Source organism: Fusarium musae, chromosome 1, assembly GCF_019915245.1.
Source record: "Fusarium musae strain F31 chromosome 1, whole genome shotgun sequence".
Lineage (NCBI taxonomy): Eukaryota > Fungi > Ascomycota > Sordariomycetes > Hypocreales > Nectriaceae > Fusarium > Fusarium musae.
In genome coordinates, this window is record NC_058387.1 from 3,508,173 (window position 1) to 3,532,821 (window position 24,649).

The window sequence follows — 24,649 nt, forward strand, 5'->3', positions numbered from 1 at the left end:
TATGGAAATTACTTCGTAGTCACTGTACAGCACGTCAGCTGTCCGTGATTGTCCAGAGCTGACTTTCAAGTTCATATCGAATGCGTCCGTAACCGAGAGCAAGGATTCGTCTTGCATGAATCCTTCAAAAACCTTCTTTCCTTGCTTTGTATGTCCAAAGCTGGATACGCATTTGCACTCATCCTTGACAGCATGTACACTAACTTATCTACAGCCGAGAAAGCTGTCTCTTCCTGCAGGTCATGAACAAGTGATATGAGATGGTGTATGTACCCAGCCAGAACCCGAGCTCGAGCCCGAGCCCAGATCTGAGCCTGGCTTCGTTTAACTTACATCCTGGAAAAATTCCATTCACAAACCTCACTTATCGAATGATAAAAAGATTAGAGAACCAGCCTAGCCAGCCCAGGATTAAAATGGTTGATTTTGCAGTGGAGGTTTTCTGATGCAGGTATCCACTGAGGCGCCATAAGCTCGGACCCAGCCTCCAGCTTCCAGGGGATGTAAGGTCGGTAACCCGCACTAAGATCCATACCTGGTGGAGGTACATAATGACTTGCACGAAAATGCAGGAGGTAGGTGCTATCGGATCTTGGTAGCCGTTTACAAATGTCGATTTTGGTGGGGGTGGAGGAAGGAATTTGGAAAGAAAAATCGAAATAAGTCGAGTGGTACACAAATCCATACCTACTACCTACCTAAGTAGGTACCTACTTAGGTAGTCAGATGAAAAACTTCCAAATGAATCTATCCGTAACCACTTCATCTTAACATCGTAACTCGAGATTCCAAGAAGCTGATTGATCGACAATTAAATAAACGGAACGTCACGCCATCGCTATCATCAAGACGTCTATGCCCACCAAACCGTTACTTTAAACGGCAAAGAGCAGGGTCTCTGTCCTCCCTCCATCTCAGCGGCCAGAATCCAGCATCTACTAGCCAAGCATGGACACCACCCAAGCCCAGGGCTATGGCATGATCCCAGCCTTTGCCTACGAGGAACATACGGAGTCCTACAAGACCCAACATCAGGGGACCCCTCTAGCCCGGCGTGTCCCGGTACAGATGTGTTGGATCATGACAAGATGACAGTCCACTTTGTCAGAGACAGCACCGTATGCGCCGGGTGCTCAGCACTCTGGCCTGGGGAGAATCGATCCATGTGCCAACTCCAAGACAATTATCCATGGAAGCCGGAAGCACATATGGATGGCGAGCAAAACCAAGCAACAGCCTTAAAAGACCCGCCGTGCTTCATGCGCCATGGCATGCGGTTCCCCCCTCCCACCTTACAGTCACCAGTGAAAACCCATCTTTTGCTATTCGCGATCCTCACAGAGCATTAGTGCTTCTACTACTTAGCTTGACCAGCCACAGGTTTTCTCTTTACTTACACGCCTACCACAGGACAGGATCTTTGACCGTATACGGACACAGTTGATGTTCCATTCAACTTGCGCCAACGCACGCACATCCTTGGAAACGCCCTGCCGCTCATTGATCCATTCCATTGACTTTCCTTGCTGTCTGAGTCTGACTTACCGAACAAGTATCCAAGACTTCTGGACTCCGCCTGCGCCTGCACTTTAGTCGATCACTCCCAGGTTGCAATCAGTGACCCCCGCCGCCGAGTTCCTTACCGTGGACTTTGCTTTTGCGCCCGACCTCACAGCTTCAATCTTTTCCTTCCTCGACATCTTTCCCTGTTGCGTCTTCTGGTGCCAATCGACAGTATCTGTGGACGATCTCACTGCCTCAAGACGCCAATATACAACAGCACGGTCCCCGATGGACCCTCTGTGCCATTGAGCACCAAGATTCTCGACTTATACGCCCTTTTGAACGGCAGACGAAAAGTAAGGGAAACGATTTTCAACGGCATCGGCCCAACATGCCTCTCAGAAGGTCAAGCAACTCGGCCGACGGCCATTCAGTCACATCTTCACCCTCTTTCTCCCTGTCAAGTACCAAGCGCCGATTCCCTCTCTTAAGCAGGAGAAGGAACCGACACTCAGATGTGTCGCAGTCCTCAATTCCTCCCTTGCCGTCACCATCACCACCAGCATCCCCTTCACCTTCTCAGAAAGTTGCCAAACCTGGACTCCGGGTGCATGTCCAGGTCAAATTCGAATCCCCTCATAGTTCAGAGCATGTTCGCGACTATGAAGCTTCAGCCCAGCTGAAAGCTACCGATCGCATTTGCCAAGCTTTGCTTTCGCGCCTACAGCATTGCTCTTCTGAGCTTATCACACGCCACGATAGTAACGCTCTCGACCCGCTCCGCAAACCACACCGTGACGTTAAGCCATTGCGTTATCGCATCACGTACCGTGTCGAGCGTGATGGCCTTATTATCGTAGAAAAGTCTTTGCGCTCTTTCCAAGAGTATGAGTTGACACATGAAGATGCCCGCGAGGTTGTCGCCGCTACCGACCGGATCATTGGTCTCTTTTTAGTGCGGCACGACCCCGGATTCCAATGGTCCGAGTCCGTTGAGTCTGAAACTACCAGCCCCGAGACCGAGACCTTCCGGCCGTGCACCGGCCGGCCTCAATCCATGGCATGCATCCCCCGATCTCATTTTGTTAGCGACACACAGAAATTCGAGTTTGTATCTGGCTATTCGATTGAGCTTTTCTTGCGCAGCCGTTGCGCTACGCGCTATCCAGAGAACCGGAATGCTTCTATCAAGATTGACAGCCGACAGCCTTCACCTTTACCCCTCCTGCTCGGCGAGGAATTGACCACCCGTGTCTCAAATCTTATAATTGACCCAGTTGACGCCTGGAAGCGCAAGTTTGACAAGCGTCACAAGTCTTGCGCTGGCCTGGAGGGCAGCGGTGGCTGCACTCATATCGAGGATGGAGCTGTTGATATCATGGTCAAGGTCCGTAATCATATTGGGCCTGACTATACCTACTTCTCCCACCGTATTCAGACAAGCAAGGTTCTTTTCAATGACCACGATGGTCGCGACTTTGACGAGTTCGCCAACCAAGTCAAAGCGAAGCTGGAGAAAGCTCGCGATATGACAGACAAATCTGTGCGGTCCTTGGATGACTTCACTCTTACAATCAGAGAGCTCCGTGGAAAGAACTGGTCCGTTCATGAGCCTCTCATCGTTCGACTTGATCCCACAGTTACATACTGTCGCCAAACCATGGAAGCTGTCATGGAACGTCTTCAGACTGGCATCAGTAATGTCCTTGAACATCATGAGGATGCTCTTGCTACCATGACCGTTCACAAGCGCGGACATCTCATCTTTGACGGTTTCCTTGACGGTGCTGGTGGCGATGACAGTGTGCATCACGAGAGATTTGCGACACCTGACCTGGAGCGAAAAGCCCTCGAAGCTCACTTAAAGGAACGCATTCGTTCAGATATTACGATGCTTTGTAGAGACACATGCGCCATAGACTGTCCTGATACACTGCCAAACTTGCGGCTAAAGACAAGCGGATCAGCTGCGTCTGCCATTGGAGCAACCCAACTGATGAGGCCTCCTCTTTCTACAGCTGGTTCATCATCTGCTGCGCCAACCACGCCTTCGCTTGCTGCCTCGCTTCCTCGCCAACCATCCGAGAAATCCTTCCATGGATCCATGACCAGCACTCGTTCTGACCTCTCTCTCACCAAGAAGCTCGCGAAGGAAAGTCTGAGGGATCCCGGTGAATGCCCCTCAGCACCAGCAACCCCGTCACCTGACATGCGCCGAGTACCTTCGGGTGTTGAAATGGCCAAAAAGCATGGGTATATGTCTGACTTCATGGCAGACGACGAGAACCAGTCCGAACCCCCGTCTACTCCAAGTCTGGTGGATACTGATAGCCTCAGCCCTCGAGACAGTGTCGTTGCAACCCCCTCGCGGGCCATGCCCCATGATCAGTCCAACGAGGGACTTCGCATCATAGATGATGGACGAAGGATCATCTACCAAGAGCAGTCTGATATGGATGCCATCGCAAGTGGAATGGTGCAATTTCACCGCCCGATCACTGACGATGACGAGCCTATTCAGCTTGTCAAAGAGAAGCCAGCTGAGAGCCCCGGTAAGAAAGCGACTCGTCGATCCCTGGATACCCGTGTGCCGGACCTCTCTGGAAACACAGACCACCTTCCTGAGGCACAGAAGCACGAGCCAGTCATAACTCAACAGTCACAGCCTTATGCCCCTGTGACACCTGAGCTTCAGAAGGCAACGGTGGCTGAAGAGCTCTCAACCGTGAGTGTCGCAGAACAAGTACTCGGGTTAGGTGTTCCCGTACCTGGACAAACAAAGGCCGAGGCCATTACTGAGAAGGGCACTGGCGAGACCCGCCAGGCTTTCCAAGAGGAGCAGTGGGAGACAGTTGAGACCAGAGACAAACCTCGCGAGAATCCAGCAGAAGTCGAGGTCAACTCAAAATCTGAAACGAGCTTTGGGACTACACCTGAAGCCAGTATTCGTGAGGATGCCGAGACCAAGGACATTTCCACCCCTGATGTTGCTGTGACAGTTACCGCTGAAGAGCACCCTTCTAATGAGAGACAAATAGAGGCCCAACTGTCCAATGACTCTGAAGTGCAAATGCCTAAGGCTGAGCCTGTCGTTTCTGAGAAATCCGACGTTTCACTCGCTGATGCCGCGCAGAAGACACTCGAGGCGTCTGTACTCGGAGAATTCCCTAAGCCACCCTCCATTCACGCCGATGCTGATGAGGCTGGTCGTAATGATCCGCAGAAAGAACATGGCCAGGAAACCCCAATTCAGACCTTGGTTTCTGACTTGAGGCAAGCGGAAGAGGATCAAGAAGCGATCATCCCTCGGGCGCCTGAGGGAGCACCTACTTCTAGTGATTCTGGCATCTCTATGGAGGGTGATGCGAAAGACCGCGAGGCTCAGTCGCCAGCTGCAACAGAGCTTGCTGAGAACACATCTCTCCCTTCCAAAGAGACAGGCGATCAGTTTTCCGTCAAGGCTGATGTCGTTGGTAAGGACGAGCAGCATATTCCGCACTCGGATGTGACCGATGAACATTTTCCTGAGATGGTAACTCACTTCCTTGAAACTGTTCCTGAGGACACCCTTCTCGAACCTACTGAAGTGGTAGCTGAAGATGTCGAGATTGTCACGTCCGACTCACCTAAGACGCCAGAGGAGCCCACACCTCCCGAGGAACCCCCCCTTATGCCCACCATTGCCTCTGCCCCTCCGGAGAGTCTGCTGACCCCGGACAACTTCTTCTCTTCCTTGTCAGAAGAGAATGAGAAGGGACAAGATTACCATCGGAAACCATTCGATACCTCGGAGTTCGCCGACGCCCTGGCTCGACCTCGAGTCAGACCTCGAACTGCCACACTGCCCGAGCGCCGTTACTCGACAGCTTTGACTCTTGAGATCGATCTCAATGCCCATTGCGACCCTGATCAAGAACACTCACCCACCGAGGATGCTCCCAAGAGCGCCAGTGGTACGTGGCGGCGAGACGGCCTACATCGCCGACAGCCGTCAGCTGGCTTTATCGGCTTACCAGACCAGCGCCGGCTTCATTCTGTTGGTCTTCGCAGTGCTGTATTGCCATATCGTTGGCAGCAGATGCGTCGTGAACAGGCGCTCTGGGAAGGACGACCAGGCACTTCTCACAGCGAGGCCTGAAGTTGGAGATCATCTAGCTCTATTCAATTATGACGATGACTTGCGCCATGTTTCTTGTTTCAGTTTCATTTATACTTTCGAAAAAATAAGAATCAAAAAACATAGTGCTAGGGTATGATGGCAGACACGAAGGATGGGAAGAAAAGGAAAGGTAACTAACTGGCCAATAAGTCCATAATAATATGGCTTGGCAATGGCGTTGGTTAAATTCGATGTCATCTGCATGCAAAGCATTTAGACTTGGAGCATGACATAATGCAGAGGATACCATTTCAGAGTGTTTATATAACGACTGCATATTTCGAGAACTTGCTTCTTCTTCTAATGTGACCAATGTCGATGTGCCCTGGGACCTGAAGATATTGCTCCGCCTTTTCACCAGGGGATAACCCTCTTATCGTCCTTGAATGTACCGGTCTCCCCATCAGGCCCCAGAGTAGCGGCTTTCACAGAGCTAATGGCACCCAGATCGACTGGCTCGGTTCCTGCGAATCCATTCAAGGCGGTCCGGGAGTTGTGCCCTGGGCATACAATATTGATCTTCCACTGCGGGTCATTCTCGTACCTGATGGCGAAGTGGAGCGCCATCATATTGAGAGATGACTTGCTATGCGTATAAACACCGAAATCGAAGCTATGCATTGGATGCGTAGGATCGGCCTTCAGTGTTAAACTGCTCAAGGCGGTAGAAACAAAGACAATACGGCGGGTTTTGGTAGAGCGCTCGAGGAGGGGGATAAAAGAGTCAGTGACGAGGGCGGTTCCGATGCAATTGGTGTTATAGACGGCCATCATAAGTTCTCGCGGAGACACGGCCATACCGTAGCCTGAGATAGCGCTGTTGTTGACAAGGATGTCAAGACGACCAAATTTATCACGGATAGCCTCGACCGCAGCGGCGATGCTATCATCTGATGTGATATCCAGTATGAGAGGTGAGACGTTGAGCCCCTGAGCTTGTAGCAAGGTGCTCGCCTCTTGTACCGCTTGTAAACGGCGGCCAGAGACAATGACGTGGTAGTCATTGTTCTCGCTCGCGAGCTTCTTAGCAATTTCGAAGCCAATACCCTGATTGGCACCAGTGACGAGAGCGATTGTGGTATTGGGGTTGATGGTAGGAAAAGACATGATCGTGTCGTTTTCGGTTATGTGTGGTGATAGTAAGCAATGTCCCGTTGAGTATGGTGACGATCTGAGCAAAGTGTTTTCTCGCAGCACTTCTTGCTCTTTATATCTAGGATAGATTCTGATGAGACACAAAAAATGTGGTTGTTGTCATGGAGACTTTCATCTGTATCTCCGATATTGAGTGTCGTTGAATCCTAAATCCGTGGTTGGACTGGGAGCTCGAGGCCACTCTGAGATTGATTACCCTTTTGGGATTGAGGTTGAGTCAGTGGCATGATGATGCCAAGCAGAGGCTAAGCATTCTGAAGACACTTCTGACTTGCCCGATGCCCCAGTCAAATAACATTGCATGCATCACGCTTATGCGTAAGAAATGAATGCGAATGCGAATGCGATTGCTAACAAGTCGATGCTTGTGGGCCGCAAACCAGGGCGGTAATGAGTGCGCACAAAGCTGGACTGGAGTGTCTTTGATGTACAGAATAAGCATGACGTATCGTAGCCTACCTGGTTCGAGCTTCGCCCTAGCAAGCACATCAGACAAGTTCAGCATCACCAACATCAACCATATGCTTTGCACTTGACCATCGTAATATGAGCACATCGCCATTCTTGGCAGGGAGAGTGATATCGCCGTCAGTTCCTTTACCATAGACGTCCTTGTCTCTTAGCATGCGGACAAAGACAGCCATATCTAGATCTGGTGAATCGATCATGCTGATGTTGCCTGCAGTGTCGTTGAGGTTCTGTAGCTGCTGCGGAAAAGATGCGAGGAAGGATGAGAGATAGTGATTGTGGAGGAGAGCCTGATGTCTTGTCGCGTAGGCTGCTTCTGTTGGGGACATCCTATCTCTCAGCTCTTGGGTTGAGAGGTAATGGAGAGTGTGTTTATCGATCTTAGGAGAGTCAATTTCGCGTAGGTTAATGAGACCAAGGACACTTACCTTTGCTATACGAGCCCGAAGGAAACTTCGAACAAGGAATTTGTACCTCTCGAGCTCAGTCTGAATAACGATGAGGGCAAAGTTTGTCTTTGGATCCATATCACCCGTCATATCCTCAACCTTTTCAATCTGGGATTTGATGCGTGCATTGACGCGCTCGAATAGGCCATCTGTCGGCCATCTATATAGACGTTGTGAGTATTAGGAAGCAGGAAGAGGAGCACATGAGACCTACTCGAGAAGCTCAGGTGCTGAGCGTTCTGCAACCCAGAGACGCGTCAAAGCTTGCAGATCGCGTGTTTCGCTGGGGATTCTGTGAGACGTGGGGTCGACTTGGCGAAGAATGTCGTCGATATCCATTTCAGAGGATAAACAGTACTCAAATCATGAGGTAGAAAGATTGTAGAAAGTTCGGCGGCACAGTTGGTCTATGTGTTGTATTTTCCTCTTCAGGTTGATCGTCAAGGTTGAGACTATATGGTGGAGGAGTGTATTTGTGAGGCTGAAGTGGGATGGAGGTTTCTGTGGGAGCGGGGCCACTCTCACTGTAATACTAATTGGCGTCCTCGCCATTTGACATCCGAGACTTGACATTCTTTTCAGCAGCCATTATTCGTAAATGTTGACACTAAAAGAAGGATGCCTATATCGAGATCTCTGAAATTTTATTCCTCATGGATATGTGCAAGAGTTGTTGGCCTTGCATGCTTCAGTGGTTGATCTCACACCAAGCAAATGCCTATTACCAGTATCCTTCAAACCATCCCCCTATCTTTCCACATCTACATGTTCTACATTTGACTCAATCTGTTTGAGATGATCACTGAACCTTCTTGAGAGGCTTATGTGCCTCCCTTTCTGCTTTTTCGAACCCATTTACTCGGCCATACACCCACTTGAGGAACGAGGAAGAGACTGTGACTAGCCCAGCTGAAAATGTGAACAGCATTACTCGCTGGGTCGTGGAAAGAAGTTCGAACAGTGGATATGGGTACCTGTCAGTGTTAAACGATCTGCTGACTCACACTCACCAAGAAGTCAAGAACAACTTACCACCCATTGTGGCTAAAGCAGAGCTCAACCCAGTACCAATAGGCGAAGGCAATGACAGTGCTGATTGCCATTATACCGTAAGCTGGGATGGTCCAAGGAGGGCTAAGAAGGACGAGATCCAGACTCAGTAGTACAGCAGGCGCAAGGTGAAATCCCATATCAGGGACGATGTGCAGATAGAAGTCGTCAGGCATGAGCAGCTTGGGGTCAATGAGCCTCAGTCCCCAATACAAGATTGAGATGACAACTTCCAAGGGCGTAGCAAGAACAGCAACCGTATTCTTGGCCTGGAAGAGTGTTTGGCTCAGGGTAATATCAGCCAATGCCCCGAGAACAAAGGCAATGAGTGATGCTGAAAGGCCAATAATGGTAAGGAACTGCATATGCCATCCATAAGACCTGGCTATAGGCGTATCCCAGACTGTGAGAAAGTGAAAGTTGTAACTGAAAGAGGCTATTCCGATAATATGAAGCAATAGCGAAACATTTCGTGAGGGCGACGTAAGTCGTTGAAGGGGGTGACGAGGTGCCATGATGCCCGTGGTCCAGAGAGGTTATTCAGGTGGGATGTACAAACCGAGGGCGAGAAGAAGGATTCTACGAAATAGAACAGAGAATAGAAGTGAAGGATTAGGAACGTTTGAATTCGAATGTACTACGGATATTTCACATGATATACTAAAGCAAGAAAACGAACCTGATTTGACCCGTCTTCGGAGCCGGGGTCTCGGACCTCATGGGATCCCGTTTAGGTACCTACTACTTAATACCTAGATGTCATGACCTCAATGTGGATCTTGTTGGCGCTTGTATCTAGTGGGCCTAGAGAAGCCACAGTTCGAGGTCGTGCCACTTGAGGCTGAAATTGCCTTGACAACAATCTGGGCCTGTCGCAAAGTGTGCATCAAGGAAAACTGCATGCATCTTAACCCAGAAACAACAACGATTTTACGTTTAAGGAGCAGGCCCGGTAACTGAGATGGCCTCAGATGATGACAATCGCTCACAGAAGCGCAACCATTCCGAGTTTCGTGACGATGCGTCCGGTACAGCAACTCCTATCGCGTTGTGGCTAACGATGCTAACAAACAATCGCCCAGACAGCTCCTCCGACGATGAAATGGGCCCTCAACTGCCCTCACAAGCCCCCAAGAAGAAGCGACGAGTCCTGCCCCACGAAAAACTTTACGTCGCGGCTTTGCCCAAGTCGCCCCGTTACTCAAAGTCTCTGATGCACAAGGAACAGATCCTTTTTGCGACATGGACTCCCCTGACCGAATTCCTCATCACGTCCTCGATCGATGGTGTCGTCAAGTTCTGGAAGAAGATTGCTCAAGGTATTGAGTTTGTCAAGGAATTCAAGGCGCACAATGGCGAGATTAAGTCTGTTTCCGTGAGCAAGGATGGGCGGAGCTTCGCGACCGCCGGTGTCGACGAAACAGTCAAGATTTTTGACGTTATCACATTTGACCTACTATCCATGATATCTCTTAATTACGCTCCCAATTGTGCATGCTGGGTTCATAGAAAGGGCGCCTCGCTGCCACTCCTGGCTGTATCCGAGGAAGCGAAACCCCTGATTCATATCTACGACGGGCGAGGCGAGAAGGAGGAGCCTATCCACACTATCAAGGGCTTGCATAGAAAGCCTGTGCATCTAATGGCTTTCAACGAGGCATACGACTGTGTGGTGTCCGCCGACGAAGGTGGCATGCTCGAATATTGGCGACCGAGCGGCAACTACGAAAAGCCAGGAGGAGTTTTTGAGTACAAGAGTTCAACCAACCTTTTTGATTTCAAAAAGGCCAAGTCGGTGCCCTCATGCCTCTCCATATCTCCCAACAGCAAAAGTTTGGTAGCATTTTCTCTGCCAGATAGGAAAATACGCATCTTTGACTTTGCAACAGCCAAATTACATCGCGAGTACGACGAATCTTTGCAGGTTGCTGAAGAGATGCACCGTTCAGGGGCGGGAGCTGCCAAACTTGACAATGTTGAGTTTGGACGTAGGACAGCTCACGAGAGAGACATCGAATCGCAGACGCTCAAGTACAAGTCCAATGTCATCTTCGACGAATCAGGGAACTTTATTATCTACGGCTCCATGCTGGGAATCAAGGTCCTCAATACATATACCAACCAAGTGGTCAAGGTGTATGGCAAGGATGAGAACTTTCGCGCCGTCAATATTGCCATATACCAAGGGGCGCCACAGAAGAAGGGAGTGACAACAGTGGAAATGGGCGCTTCCAGTAATCCTCTTTTACAGGAAGCAGAGACCCGAGATCCAATCCTGGTTGCTACTGGTGTTGGTAAGGTGCGGTTTTACATGTTCTCAAACGAGGAAGACATCTCCAAGTCGACACGAGATGTACAAAACGAAAAGCCGATGGTGCTGGGCAACAAGAAGGACGCACAAGCGAAGAAAACCGAAACGGGCACCGGAGCCGTTATTCACACTACATATGGAGACATTCACATCCGCCTATTCCCTGACGCAGCACCAAAGACCGTTGAGAACTTTGTCACGCATTCTAAGAATGGCTACTACAACAATACAATCTTCCACCGTGTCATCCGCAAGTTCATGATCCAGGGTGGAGATCCTCTAGGTGATGGTACTGGAGGTGAGAGCATCTGGGGCCGCGAATTTGAAGACGAGTTTAGCAGCCTCAAACACGATAAGCCATACACAGTCAGCATGGCCAATGCAGGGCCTAACACGAACGCCAGTCAGTTCTTTATCACAACAGAGAAGACGGTAAGTTTGCTCCCTGTCTCTTAATGACGAGCATACACTGATGTTGAATAGCCATGGCTAGATGGAAAGCACACCATCTTTGGTCGTGCTACCCAGGGATTTGACATCATCCACAAAATTGAGAATGTGCGGACGCACAAGGAGAAACCTGAGGAGGATATCAAGGTGCTTAATATTGATATCATATAGTAATACTGATGACCGGGCACGAGCCTGCAACATCGGAAACGCTCAAATCGCCATCCGATAGGACTAGCTGACTTCTGACATGCTGAGCCCGTGAGGATATGTAAACACCAAGAGCCCTCTCCGTGACGTCGAACTCCATTACATTGGCCAAACGCCGCCAAATAGCCCGGTGTTATGGTAACAAGAGAAAGGATAAAATTACTAACTTACCTTATTCTCTTTCTACTAAGAACTCTCCTTCCTTTCTTATAACCAGAGTCATCCTCCTAGCAAGAACTACTCTATATTATATAAATATATAGAAAGTACAATCCCTTCTATATCTAATATTAAAACTACCTTGAGCTCTAGCTTTTTACTCTTTTTACTCTTTATCTCTACCTACTACTATTCCCCTTACACTCTACAGTACCTAGCCTGCTCTGCCACGTTAGTTGTCTTCCCTTCCCTGTCGTTCTGTCTTGGTATGCTCCGCCAGCCTAGATGAAACAAGGTTGGGGAAGAGAAGAAAGAACATAAGTCCTAAACAGGGAGTAATATTATATATCTAATATAATAATATCTACAGGGATAAGGATAGAAAAGTGTAAGATAAAACTGTACCAAGTGCAGCTGTTAATAAGTGTAAATAATTACATCTATTTTTTTTTTTTAAAAAAAAAAAAAAAAAAATCGGCATTCTGTAATTATTGTGTTACTCGATTCGATGTTCTGTTTCCTTTTCGATTAACTGAAGCTTTCACAACCGAGCTTACCTGGTTCTGCTGTCATTCGATTAGCCACATAGGGGGGAGGAAATCTGTCCCGAGAAGCTGCCACTCCTTAAGATACTGCTTTCCCTATTGATTCGGTCTATCTCAGCCGAAGCTGTCCTTCCGCAGAAAACCTTTCCCCCCAAAGAAGCTGGATCAGATAGGTAAGGTATCTGACGACCTCAGTACTGAAATACAACGCCGGGGTGCCCCTTCCAGAACAATGATAAAAAGCCAACAGTCACGAGTGACATGGAACCAATGAGAATGGAAGGCTAAATGCATGCACGAATGCTCTGTTGATGTAGGTGTAGGAGGGAGCACACAGAAATCATATTAAACATGGTGTTGCACAACTCAAGTAAGTCCAGCTGTTATTTATATTCGCCTTAACATTCATTTCATTCAGTCGGCCAGTTCGACATCCCGCAAGATCAACAACATAATAAAGGGTTCAGCCCAACGGCTGCGCCTAAATATCTGACTTTAATTAGTGCAAAAACCCACCAGCCAAAGTGGCAAGTAGTGGCCATTCGCCATTTTTATCTCTTCACTCGAGCTGAGTCAAGTTAAAAATCTGGAGCTTTCCACCTCTTGGGATCGTTGCTAAACCGGCCAGCGAGAGGGCGGGGCAAGGCTCATTTCATCCAATCAGTGGCGGGGTAATCGAACCTGAAAGGCGTGGAGTGACTCTCTTGAGTGTGACACACCGAGGCCGGCGCAAAGGGAAAGTGAAGGAAGAAAGGGACAGGTCAGGGTCTGGAAACCACATAAACCATAATTTTTGGCCCTTGTCAAGACGACTTGACGTTATTCTTACTTTTCCACACTTAGTTCTTCTCATCATATGCCCCTTTCTGCGGTACCCCCAGATTCGCGCAATTGAGTTCCTCTCTTCTCTTAAAATCCCATTCTGACTTGTATACCCTCTGACCCCACCATCGCCGTCACCATGTCTTCTGTAAGTCCACCTCTTCGAGCTCTCTGCTCTCTGCTCTCTGCTCTCTGCTTTCAGCTCTCTGCTTTCAGTCTGAGGGGTGACTCACAGTGATCTCAGTTCTTCATCCCCAACAAGAACGTTGGCAACCAAGCCGACTCGGAAGATTGGAGAAGTAAGCATCTGCCAATAGCTCTGGCTTAACCAACTCGTCCTTCCAGCGCATATATTGATTATTTTCTAGTTCGCGGTTACAACCCCCTGACTCCCCCCGACCTCCTTCAACACGAGATCTCCCAAACCCCCGAGTCCAAGAAAACCGTTCTACAAGGTCGCAATGAGACTGTAGCCGTTGTTAATGGCACCGACGAGAAGAACCGATTGCTTGTCGTCATTGGCCCCTGTTCCATCCACGACCCTGCTGCCGCCTTAGCCTACTGCGACCTCCTCTTGAAAGAGAAGGAGAAGCACAAGGATGAGCTTCTCATCGTCATGCGATCTTACCTCGAGAAGCCACGCACAACTGTTGGCTGGAAGGGGCTGATCAATGATCCTGATATTGATGGCAGCTTCCAGATCAACAAGGGCCTGCGAATCTCTCGCCAACTCTTTGTCGACCTTACAGCCAAGGGTATGCCCATTGCTAGTGAAATGCTGGACACTATTTCTCCCCAGTTCCTCGCCGATCTGCTCTCAGTGGGTGCCATAGGCGCCCGCACGACCGAGAGCCAGCTTCACCGTGAGCTTGCCAGTGGTCTGAGTTTCCCCGTGGGCTTCAAGAACGGAACTGATGGTTCTTTGAACGTCGCCATTGATGCCATTGGTGCAGCCCAGCACCCCCACCACTTCCTGTCTGTTACCAAGCCCGGTGTTGTCGCCATTGTCGGTACTGAGGGCAACAATGATTGCTTCGTCATCCTTCGCGGTGGCTCCAAGGGTACCAATTTCGATGCTGAGAGCATTGCTGCTGCCAAGGAGGCGCTCAAGAAGAAGGGCGTACGACAGCGAGTCATGGTAGATTGTAGTCACGGTAACTCTTCCAAAGACCACAAGAACCAGCCCAAGGTTGCTGCCGATATTGCAGGCCAGATCTCCAGGGGAGAGGAGGGCATCATGGGAGTCATGATTGAGAGTAACATCAACGAGGGTAAGTCGTGATCATCGTTAACAGAATCGGCCTCAGCTAACTTATCGAAGGTAACCAAAAGGTACCCGCTGAGGGTAAATCGGGCCTCAAGTATGGTGTAAGCATCACCGATGCTTGTATCAGCTGGGAAGACACGGTCTCAACACTCGAGACTCTTGCGCAGGCCGTGAAGGACCGCCGAAAACTCTCAAACGGCGCCTAAATTCTGATTTCTACCACATTATGGGCATGTAATACGTTTAGCGCTCGATCCAGAACAATTTTTTCTTCTTGGGGATTGGGGTTGTATATCGTTGCAATGGCTCGCGTATTTGATTCAAGGCTTGGAGTTTAATGGAATCTTGATTCAAAGGATAGATAAAAGATGAAGGGCATAAGACAAAAGGGCGAAATCTGGAAAGTAACACACAATAAGAAGATATGAAGTTATTTGTCATAGAATAGCCGGGTTTCCATTGTGTAAATCAGCCATTTCTTTACGGGAGTGTATCACACACTGTCCCTGCCCGACGCGCACACTGTAATGGCTAAGTTGTTATGTGTGGCGTGGTGTTATTGCTCCCTTGTCTGAACTTATTAACACTGTGCCCCTAGGCTCCCAACTGGCGTTTTTGAAGAACAAGTAATCTAGGTTCTCGCATTTTTAGATAATCATCGGCCCCCTTATCAAAGATACTCGCAGTAGTTTCTGTATCTCAATCATCAACCAGCAGCTCGCTACACTTCTCCGCTATTCAAATATCATCAATTACCATTAACCCCGCGCAGTCACTCTCAGCTTCATCGACAAGGAGACGCGCCTGAGCATCCTGGTCGCGAACAATGGTGCGCGACTACTCACCACCCGAGTCGCCGCTCTCATCGGTGGACGAGTCAGACCAGTACGAAGAGGAAGGACACGATTACGATGAATCAACACTGCGGCCCTCGAAGCGCCAGCGACTCGAAGCCGGTTCAACTACATCTTCTGCTGTAGTTCCTGATGTCGAAGCCGAAGCGGTGCCTGAGCCCGATCCCCTCGAGGGCATGTCCGATGTGTCATCGGATACCTCAGGTGATATCCCCAGTTCCCCGATCAATGCGCGCCTCGACGAAGAAGACTTCCAGGAACAAGTCACAAAATGCGACTGGGATGGTTGTCCAGCCGGCGACCAGGGCAACATGGACAAGCTGGTCGAACACATCCATAATTCGCATATTGAGAACCGACAGAAGAAGTACACCTGCGAGTGGATGAGCTGTACTCGAAAGGGCCTACCACATGCCAGTGGTTATGCCCTCAAGGCACACATGCGCAGCCATACAAGGGAGAAGCCTTTTTACTGCTACTTACCTGGTATAATCACCTCCGCGGATTTTCCTTTGCTTAACATACTAACTCGCTGCAGAATGCGACAGGTCTTTCACAAGAAGTGATGCACTGGCTAAACATATGCGTACGGTTCACGAGACAGAAGCACTCCGTCCATCTGACCCTGTTCCCAAGTCAATGCAAGCTGGGCCACAGGGCAAGGGGGGCAAGATAAAAATCATCATGAAGACCAACCAACAATCTCAAGGCCCCCATGATGACATGGACGATGCTGCCAACGGCGACGAATCTAACGCCGAGTACTTCACACCATTGACGCCAGATCTCTTCACCCATGATGAGCTTGAGCTTCCTGTCGACAAGTTGTACCGAAAGTGCCATTGGGAGGGCAAATGGGCCGAGGAGATTGGAGAGTCTCTGACGAAAGAGTGCAAAGAGTGGGAGGAAATATACTACAAGGAGTGGCTCGAGAAGGAGGTGTTGCTTTCGCAGGTCATCAAGAGCGAGGTTAATTGGCATGAGCGACGACAGGCTATTCTTACAGGGGTTGTCGATGTTCACGTTCCTGGCGCCGTAGAGAGCGTCGAAGGCGAGAGAACAAACGGTGCGAACGCTGAAACCGAGGGAACCGCCAACGGGACAAAGGCGGCAGAGCTCACTGCGTAAGGAGATCTATCACGAAGGGGAATATCTTAATATATCGACAAAATCCGCCCACCAATCGCCGGATACCTTATGCAAGGCAGCTATACCTGTAACTGCACACTTTGCACCATAAAAATTTGCACCACAAAAATATCTCACGGAAGGGAGTTGATGGAGTTGGGTTATGAGGAAATTGGGAGCTTACAATACACGGGTTCTGAATTCCCAATACAGCTGACTAAATCATGGTTTAATCGAAGCATTATACATAAATTTATGCCCACGTAGCATTCTCTTATAGAGCCTTCTTCTTGGCCCGATACGACTGAGAGTTCTTGAAAGGGAATCCGCTTGTGCTCTGGTCAAACTTGTGGTACCGGCTTGTCATGGCTGTATCACCAGCAAACAACACACAGTACAATCCAAAGGTCGCAAAGACAGCACTACCTACACAGCCAAGTAGGAATCCCATCTCTCCAGTCCAGGAATAGCGACCGTAGCAGTAAAAGGCGCTCGAAGCGTGGTGGAGGGTGGATATAAGGACCGTAGCGGAAGCATAGGGAGACGGTGCGCCTTCGGGGGCCTCTGTCATCGGGAGTTAGACGAATGCGGCTCTACAAGGGAGGTGTTTGCTACCTTTGGAAGGAGAATCGAGAGGAAGCACGCCTGAGAGAACCACTACGGTAAGGCTGAGCGCAAGAAGAGCAAGCCCTAAAGAGCGGGCAAAGTACGTTTCCAAAGCTAGAGATTTAGTTGGCAGCCGACACGATAGCGAGGAGCTGTAGGAGAGCCTAACTGGTGCATGTCTCATTGTCAGGTCGAAGAAGAGACCCGACAAAGGAGGGCCAGACAATAAGAGGAAGAGCTTGAGTGCTCAACCAGAGAAAGTTACCATAGGTGTATGAAGCAATGGCCTGGGAGTTGTCAGTCGGTGAATTGAGAGCATGATAGTGAAAGCGCATACGCTCATTGTTCGAATTGTGTATAAAGTTTGAACGAGGATAGCAAAAGGCAAAGAAAAGCTACGATTTGGTCAAGGTGAAGCTATGATTGAAGATGCAAGTTGAAGCTGAAGCTGATCAACGTCTAGATGTGAGAGGCTCAGACCAAGCATCGACGTCACCATCAACAAGGTACCTACCTACCTTACCTTATGTGTGCCCCATCGCATGCGGCTTGCCTTCCATCGTGGAACCCCACATTCCCGAACCGAGAGGCTGGATGTCATGAATGGTTCGCCACCAAAATGTATAGAGCCGCTTCTACCTGGTCCGATCTCGCTGTCCACTATCCCACCGAAGGCCCAGGCTGTGGAGGGTCTAAAAATCACCATTGCAAATCGCAACGTTTTTATTGCCTATCTGTTACTTTAGCACGGCCTGATGCGCCGTCTTCGCCGTGTCCGGTCCTCCGAGGAGTTATACAAAGCCAGGCCCATGTGTAAGCCATCCCGGGATTAAGTGACTATCAGAAACATTTCATACCTTATCTCTGGACTGAATTTGACACCTTTTTGGTCAGATATCAATTTTTTCTCTCTTTAATCTTCCATTGCTGCAAACTTCAGGAAAAGACTGCAGGTTTATTTGTCAGCTACCTAGGTAGTTTGCTCCAGTCATAATTACGTCCAAGTCTCCAGTTAAAAATTCCCGAGAGGCAACTCCCACTTCGACCAGAATATCCTGCCATCGATAGGCTCTCACACTTCCAACGAGGGCATCTCCTCCTCTACCTCATACAACATCTCCTCAAATAACCAGCACTATGAGTGCCATTCTCTCCGCCGACGACCTCAACGACTTCATCTCTCCTGGCGTCGCTTGCATCAAGCCCGTCGAGACTCTCCCCGCTGCCCCGCCCCCGCAATCTCTCGAGACCGAAGTTATACTTGACGGCCAACAGCCCGCTACGAATTCGAATGCGCCTGCTCAGATCTCCCTCACAGACTGTCTAGCCTGCTCTGGATGTGTTACATCTGCCGAGGCTGTCTTAGTGAGCCTCCAGAGCCATGCCGAAGTCCTCGCAACTCTTGATTCAGCCCCAGCCCTGAAGTTGGTGACAGACGATAGTGGCAAGTTCAGAGTGGAAGGGCTCGAGGAGGAGAACGCAAAGCTCTTCGTTGTCAGCGTGAGCCCTCAAACAAGGGCCAACTTAGCGGCAGCATGTGGCGGAGGTGTATCAGAAGGCGATGCCGGGCACATGCTGGACAACCTCTTTCGTGGTCCCTCTGGAATCGCTAGTGGCGGCAAATACAATAACGAGTTCACATGGGTGGTTGATACCAATACTGCCAGAAAGGCAGCCCTCGTTCTTGGAGCAGATGAAGTTCTTGGCACCTCTCAGACCGGAACCGCAACCCCAGTCAAACCCATATTATCCTCGTCCTGCCCCGGTTGGGTGTGCTATGCGGAAAAGACACACCCCCACGTTCTACCCCATATTTCAAAGGTGAAGTCACCACAGGCCCTAATGGGCACATTACTAAAAACGACACTGAGCCGAAAGCTGGGTATTGCACCTGGCCGCATCTGGCATCTGGCTGTTATGCCCTGCTTTGACAAGAAACTGGAGGCAAGTAGAGAGGAGTTGACTGAGGAAGTTTGGGCGGAAGGGGATACCGGGGGACGTGGGGTTCGCGACGTTGACTGTGTTATTACAAGCAAGGAGATTCTCATGCTCGCCGAGTCAAGAGGTCTCAGCTTCTTCAATCTCCCCAAGACACCGCTGCAGAGCAAATGTCTAACCCCGTTCCCTGATCCAAAGCTCCACGAGTTTCTTTTCCCCCGTACACGGACCGGAAATTCACCTCGCGAGGCTGGCACTTCAGGGGGTCTTCTATATCATATCCTCAAGAGCCGGGTGGCACAGAGTCCTGGCGCAGAGATTGTGCATACACGCGGCCGTAACGTTGATGTTGCTGAGTACTCAATATTGGTGAATGGCGAGCCAGTCTTCCGTGCTGCCCGATATTATGGCTTCAGAAACATCCAAAATCTCGTTCGAAGACTAAAGCCGGCCAGGCCGTCTCGAATGCCTGGTGGCAAGCCTTTTGGAAGTGCTCGGAAGCCTGCAGGCAAGGCTACCTCTCTGGAGTATAGTTATGTCGAAGTCATGGCATGCCCTGGCGGCTGTACAAATGGCGGCGGCCAAATAAAAGCTGATGACCCTGTTGTCATGGAAAGAAAGAATTACTCCGGAAATCCAGGCCCCCAAGAGCAAAAGATGTGGTTATCAGAGGTTGACGAGGCATATTTCTCTGAAGACGAGATGGGCACTGAAGATTCCGTTGTTGGGACTGCCGAGACTGTTGGTGGCATTTCCCACTCATATATAAACGATACCCTGGCGCATTGGGCGGAAGTTACAGGCATTGGCTTAGACAGACTGGCGTTTACAACATATCGTGAAGTAATTAGCGATGTTGGAAAGGACAAAACGACGGATGAGACCGTGGTGCAGCTAGCCGGAAAGATTGGAGGTGGGTGGTAGAAGCCAAACATGTCGATAGAAATAATCAACTGCCCCTGTTGCCTCGATGAGCGAACCCGAATCCTCCTCGGCCACTTCCGTCTGGTCCTTTTGGTGATCGAATTGGTGCCCGTGGTTGCAATTGCTGCTGCTCATCTCGAGGAGTTGCACTCCTACCAGGTGATGGATGATCTGGCTGGCGTCTTTGAGGAGGATGTTCGGGTTTTGGGCTGAAGTTGGGGTCGAATAGTTCGCGCCCCGAGCCTGACATGTTCTGCATTCTTCGTGGGGCATCAAACGCACGATTTTCAGGCTGGCGGTTTTCGATCTGTCGCGTGTCGTTATTCCTGTAACCGCCCCTTCCTCGGCCACGGCCGCGACCAGCGTATCCATCTATCTTGGGCGGGGTGACTGTGCCAGGTGATGAGGCTCCTGAGGATGGTGTTGATTCTCCGAAGATCTTGGCTCTGGCTTCTTCGTATCGACGTTGCTTTTCTTCTCTGTCTCGCTTCTGCTTTGCTCGCACTTCTTCTGGGCTCATCGGCACCTCCTTCTTTGTTTCGTTATCGTCATCTAATGAAAGGCTGGACATCCCTGCTGTAGCATCGCGCTTGGCGATGATGGGCTTTCGGCTAAGCACTTTGACTTGTGGTTTGAACGGGGTTGTGAGAGGAATTCCCGAGTTTGAACCAGCCTCGATGTAGTGGAAGGTTTGTGGTGTGTCGCTGTTGCAAGGAATCCTCAATGTTAGTAACACCTAGACATGTTGCTAAGGTTAGAGGGCTTACGCAGATTCCCACAACTTGCGATTCTGCTCAGCGTGTTGCGCCAGGCGCTCCGATTTGGACAAAGGCACTGGCTGTGTTGGCTGTTCGGGTTCACTGGCCATCTTGTCTGCCTGAGCCTCCCAATCATCCTCCCAGGCGTCAGGGATCACTGCGGTATTCTTGCCCATGGCGAAGAGCTTTTTCTTGCGCAAGGATCAATCTTGCTTATTGTGTATATGTCAACGCCGTCGTCTTCGTCGGGGGAAAAGATGCTTGATAGTGTTATTGGAGATCGTGAAGTTGGGCATGGAGTTGAGAAGGTTCAGCCAACAATTAATGTTTGTTCGGTTGGGTTAGTAGATTGGAAAAGAAAGAAAAGGACGGGCAATGCTGGTGGGTTTTTGGTTGAGTTAGGCCCAAAAGCTGAGCTGAGCTGGCTTAAAATGGATTCACGACGTCAGGCACCTGCATTGTCTAGGGTTTTTTATTTAGGCGTTTTCTGCTCAAGGCCCCGAGTCTCGGTACGTAGTTTAGCTCAAAGCAGGGATACCAAGACAAACAGAGAAAGAAATAAAAATCGTCTGTATGCATATTTTGTTGTAATTGCAAGTCACAAATCTCGTTTCTCTTCACAACCAACTGTTTAGTGCTTGTGGATTTCATACTTCGTAGGACGAGTGCGGGGTGGCTTGCCATCCATGTTGGTGGGGTAGTAGCAGGCATAATAGGTGGGCTGTCTAGGGGAGGAAATAAAACACAGAACCTCGATCCTAAATGACAAAAAGACTTAGGTAATATAGTATTAGCTTAGGGCAACTTTTGATGAGTTTATTTTGGTACCTCATATCAAGGATCGCTGTTTTCTTGCCCCCCGAGGGCTGTTAACCTCGAAATGCTGTTGCATTTCATCGAATTGTCTTGTAGCCCGTATATAGGTAGGTACGTAACACTGAAAACCAAGTTCTTGTCTTGTAAACATTTCCCCAAATACAAACCTAAGGAACCTCCCTAGGTACTTGGAGCCATTGTTGGAGGTCTCCCTTTATAGCCCTTCACTGGCATCGATTAGCCGTGATCTTGTGGCCGAGATCTATTCTTATCCATCAGATATTCCCTGTTGACCGCTTCAATGGCTGGCGGATCACGTTCGTCACCCATCCCTCAACAAGAAATGGCCGACCAAGCCGCCAACACAAGCGCGAAGAGAAATGCAGAAGAAACTCAGACGTTGCGCTCTAAGCTGGTTGACCAGCATCTTAGCATGCGTAAGCTGTTAGGCTCGAGGGTCATTTTCTAGTGTAGTCATTGACGAGTCCTCCAGTAAACTATCCTGATCCCTTGAAGCCTCGAGCACCGTTTCAGGTTTACCCCCAAGGCATTACTCCAGAGGTAGAGGCGAAGTGGCTTCAGATGTTGCAACAGAACAGTGTATGAGTTTCTGTATGCTTGCTCGAGGTGGATTGATCTCTGACAGCAAAATGTTTAACGCAATCTATCAGTGAACGTATTGAGAAAGAAAAGTCCCCTTTTCAACCACTGATACTCAGTGTAACAATGTGTTATTCTACTCCTCATCATAATAGTAAACTATCTTTTTGCATTGATTGACTTATTAATACCATTACAACCATTCTTTCAGGCCCAATATGTTGCGCACTTCTAATTATTTGACCTTTTGCACATACTCTTGTTGGTCTCAGTTGCATGATAATTTGGGCACTTAGTGATAATAGGACACGCCCTATCAGGGTAGTCAGTTACTCCAGCAGGGCCAGGCACACGACACATAGCAGGGCTGGGCTCAACTACATCTATTAGTCAGTAGTTGATCGACTGAATAGGTTACGAAGAGTCTCGCAGGAGTGCTTCGCCCTTTATGTCCATAGTTGGCTTTCGCTTACAACACAGTAAAGTGAGCTTCTTTAAGGCAATGCAGTATATTTCAAATGCCTTGCCGTCTTCATTGTCACCAAAAGTGTAAGTGATAGATACTGGTTGAGCTTCATGGCTATTCAGTTCACAATTTCGTCGTTTATCATTCTCTGTTACGAAGATTTTAGTGATACACCAATCAATCGGATATATTATGAAAACTCTGATGCGGTCGGTGATATGCCGCGGAAATGTGATCAGCTCAGCCTGGATGTAATATGCACATATTATGGCAGTGTTCCAGGCATGATGCGCCATGCATTTCAGCTTACGGGACTAGTCACGCCTCATGGTGAGCCCCTGTAGCCCTGGCGTGCTTGTTAGTTCACTCAAAGCTATGTTACTTTGTTTCTTTCAAAACCTCACTAGCAAGTCGATGTGTCTGGTTTGAGGTGTCACAATCGGAATATTGCCCAATAGGGCAGGGGATTGTAACACAACAGCCACATGGGAAGGTTGCAGCAAGAGCTGAAAGCCGATCAATCGCCATACTAAGATCAGGTCTGTGATGACTTGGTTGGTCTATACAATGATACAGACGAGAACACCAGACCTGGTGAAGTCCCCATTGGAAGTCAACCCAACCACGGATGAGCTGATGCATGCGATTTATTGCAATTCCAGAGAAGCCACGGACAATAAACTAGGACCCCCGTTATGCCTGTCCGATTCTGATATTGTTTGAAAATATATCATATTTAATGGACGCGAACTTGTGTCATTGAGACAGGAGATCAAGGTCTCTTCAAATACACGAGTATGGACATCAGATCTAGGTTGGAAGATGTGAAACACGGCGCATATCATCCTGAGCTTGGGGAGCAAGAAAGCATCAGACCTTTATTATATATGGTGTTAAAGTATACTCAGCAATAGGTACTCTAGATTAGTCCTTCCTAGACTTATATGTATATATGTATATAAAATTTAAAGAAAAAAAGCCAAAGAAAAGAAAGAGAAGAAAAACCTTATGCTAAGTTATAGGATCAAAGTCTTGAGTTTTTACTTGTATCCCTTAGCCTGAGTGTACTGTGCTGTAGAATGGTACATATGTAGTCTGGTAACTGACACAAACTTTCAACCAAGGCCCTCAGATGACTCAGGCAGCAGATCAAAACACAATACCCTTGTTCTAGATAGTGGCAATGAAGTCATGTTGCAGTCGCTTAAACTGCCTCACCTACTGACCACATGCAAATGTTGGGACTCCGTATCCGTATTGTCGGTTCACCAAAGATCCAGTGTAACACAGTAGGCAACCGGATTAATGACAAATGATTGATGCTGAGGCCGACTTTGATGCACCGAGGCTGAAAAGCAGGGTGAACCAGAGTATACGGCAGACGGCGACTTGTGCTATCGGTCGGTCACCTCGCAGGCCTGGGTTTTGGTGAGCTGGGCTAGAACCTGATGTATTGAACAATGGCAAAAAGGATCATGCATGCCATGGCACGGCTGGATCCTTTAGGCCTCACGGAACGAGGAAGTCGTCCCGAGCCGGAAGGGATCATAAGCTTATGGGTTGCAAGGCTGTTATTGATACTTTGTGAAGATGTACTGGAATACCTTGACCTATCACGAGATATTCATGGTCCACTGGTCAGACACAGTAAGGTAGTGCTAGAGTTGAAAAAGACCCTGTTAAGTTCTGGGCTTCTTGTGTTGTCTTGTGGTGGGGGCTAAGGTCAACTAAAGTTAGGTAGAGATGTGTTCCTTCGAAATGAGTGTTATTGGGTTGTTATGATCAAAATAAGATATCATAATGCTTCACCCCCGAAATCTCCACGGTTCTTAGTGAGCTGGCCATGCTATTGAACCAGGCTAGGGCCAGACACCGTATTGCTCATGGTTAGCAAAGCGGTTAACAAAGTGAAGTATCAGACTATCAGCCAAGCAATGGCAGCACGCAGTTTTCGCCAAGCCTTAGGTACCGCTGGTTGCTGATGTTGATGATGTGTAATATAGGAGGAGTA

The 24,649-nt window shown here is 49.0% G+C and overlaps 9 protein-coding genes across 9 annotated transcripts; 5 read left to right on the plus strand and 4 right to left on the minus strand.

Annotated features, from left to right (window-relative positions):
- Nucleotides 1-1,894: 1,894 nt before the first annotated feature.
- On the plus strand, nucleotides 1,895-5,641 carry J7337_001056 (uncharacterized protein; the record flags this gene model as incomplete). Its single annotated transcript, XM_044818800.1, has 1 exon — nucleotides 1,895-5,641. The coding sequence occupies one exon, from the start codon at nucleotides 1,895-1,897 to the stop codon at nucleotides 5,639-5,641; it is 3,747 nt and encodes a 1,248-aa protein (XP_044686502.1).
- Nucleotides 5,642-6,016: 375 nt separating this feature from the next.
- Nucleotides 6,017-6,769, minus strand: J7337_001057 (uncharacterized protein; the record flags this gene model as incomplete). The annotated part of the gene is made up of 1 exon (XM_044818801.1): nucleotides 6,017-6,769. The coding sequence occupies one exon, from the start codon at nucleotides 6,767-6,769 to the stop codon at nucleotides 6,017-6,019; it is 753 nt and encodes a 250-aa protein (XP_044686503.1).
- Nucleotides 6,770-7,305: 536 nt separating this feature from the next.
- SLD5 (GINS complex subunit) lies at nucleotides 7,306-8,073 on the minus strand (the record flags this gene model as incomplete). Its single annotated transcript, XM_044818802.1, has 3 exons — nucleotides 7,306-7,665; nucleotides 7,714-7,894; nucleotides 7,949-8,073. The coding sequence occupies 3 exons, from the start codon at nucleotides 8,071-8,073 to the stop codon at nucleotides 7,306-7,308; spliced, it is 666 nt and encodes a 221-aa protein (XP_044686504.1).
- Nucleotides 8,074-8,533: 460 nt separating this feature from the next.
- On the minus strand, nucleotides 8,534-9,299 carry J7337_001059 (uncharacterized protein; the record flags this gene model as incomplete). The annotated part of the gene is made up of 2 exons (XM_044818803.1): nucleotides 8,534-8,708; nucleotides 8,767-9,299. 2 exons carry the CDS (start codon nucleotides 9,297-9,299, stop codon nucleotides 8,534-8,536), a joined length of 708 nt encoding a protein of 235 aa, XP_044686505.1.
- A 446-nt stretch (nucleotides 9,300-9,745) lies between these two features.
- On the plus strand, nucleotides 9,746-11,716 carry J7337_001060 (uncharacterized protein; the record flags this gene model as incomplete). The annotated part of the gene is made up of 3 exons (XM_044818804.1): nucleotides 9,746-9,812; nucleotides 9,867-11,527; nucleotides 11,579-11,716. 3 exons carry the CDS (start codon nucleotides 9,746-9,748, stop codon nucleotides 11,714-11,716), a joined length of 1,866 nt encoding a protein of 621 aa, XP_044686506.1.
- A 1,704-nt stretch (nucleotides 11,717-13,420) lies between these two features.
- On the plus strand, nucleotides 13,421-14,754 carry AMT16 (Phospho-2-dehydro-3-deoxyheptonate aldolase amt16; the record flags this gene model as incomplete). The annotated part of the gene is made up of 4 exons (XM_044818805.1): nucleotides 13,421-13,429; nucleotides 13,526-13,580; nucleotides 13,650-14,552; nucleotides 14,603-14,754. The coding sequence occupies 4 exons, from the start codon at nucleotides 13,421-13,423 to the stop codon at nucleotides 14,752-14,754; spliced, it is 1,119 nt and encodes a 372-aa protein (XP_044686507.1).
- A 620-nt stretch (nucleotides 14,755-15,374) lies between these two features.
- J7337_001062 (uncharacterized protein) lies at nucleotides 15,375-16,530 on the plus strand (the record flags this gene model as incomplete). The annotated part of the gene is made up of 2 exons (XM_044818806.1): nucleotides 15,375-15,888; nucleotides 15,941-16,530. 2 exons carry the CDS (start codon nucleotides 15,375-15,377, stop codon nucleotides 16,528-16,530), a joined length of 1,104 nt encoding a protein of 367 aa, XP_044686508.1.
- Nucleotides 16,531-18,273: 1,743 nt separating this feature from the next.
- Nucleotides 18,274-19,998, plus strand: NAR1 (Cytosolic Fe-S cluster assembly factor nar1; the record flags this gene model as incomplete). The annotated part of the gene is made up of 1 exon (XM_044818807.1): nucleotides 18,274-19,998. The coding sequence occupies one exon, from the start codon at nucleotides 18,274-18,276 to the stop codon at nucleotides 19,996-19,998; it is 1,725 nt and encodes a 574-aa protein (XP_044686509.1).
- A 25-nt stretch (nucleotides 19,999-20,023) lies between these two features.
- On the minus strand, nucleotides 20,024-20,932 carry J7337_001064 (uncharacterized protein; the record flags this gene model as incomplete). Its single annotated transcript, XM_044818808.1, has 2 exons — nucleotides 20,024-20,702; nucleotides 20,766-20,932. The coding sequence occupies 2 exons, from the start codon at nucleotides 20,930-20,932 to the stop codon at nucleotides 20,024-20,026; spliced, it is 846 nt and encodes a 281-aa protein (XP_044686510.1).
- Nucleotides 20,933-24,649: the final 3,717 nt, after the last annotated feature.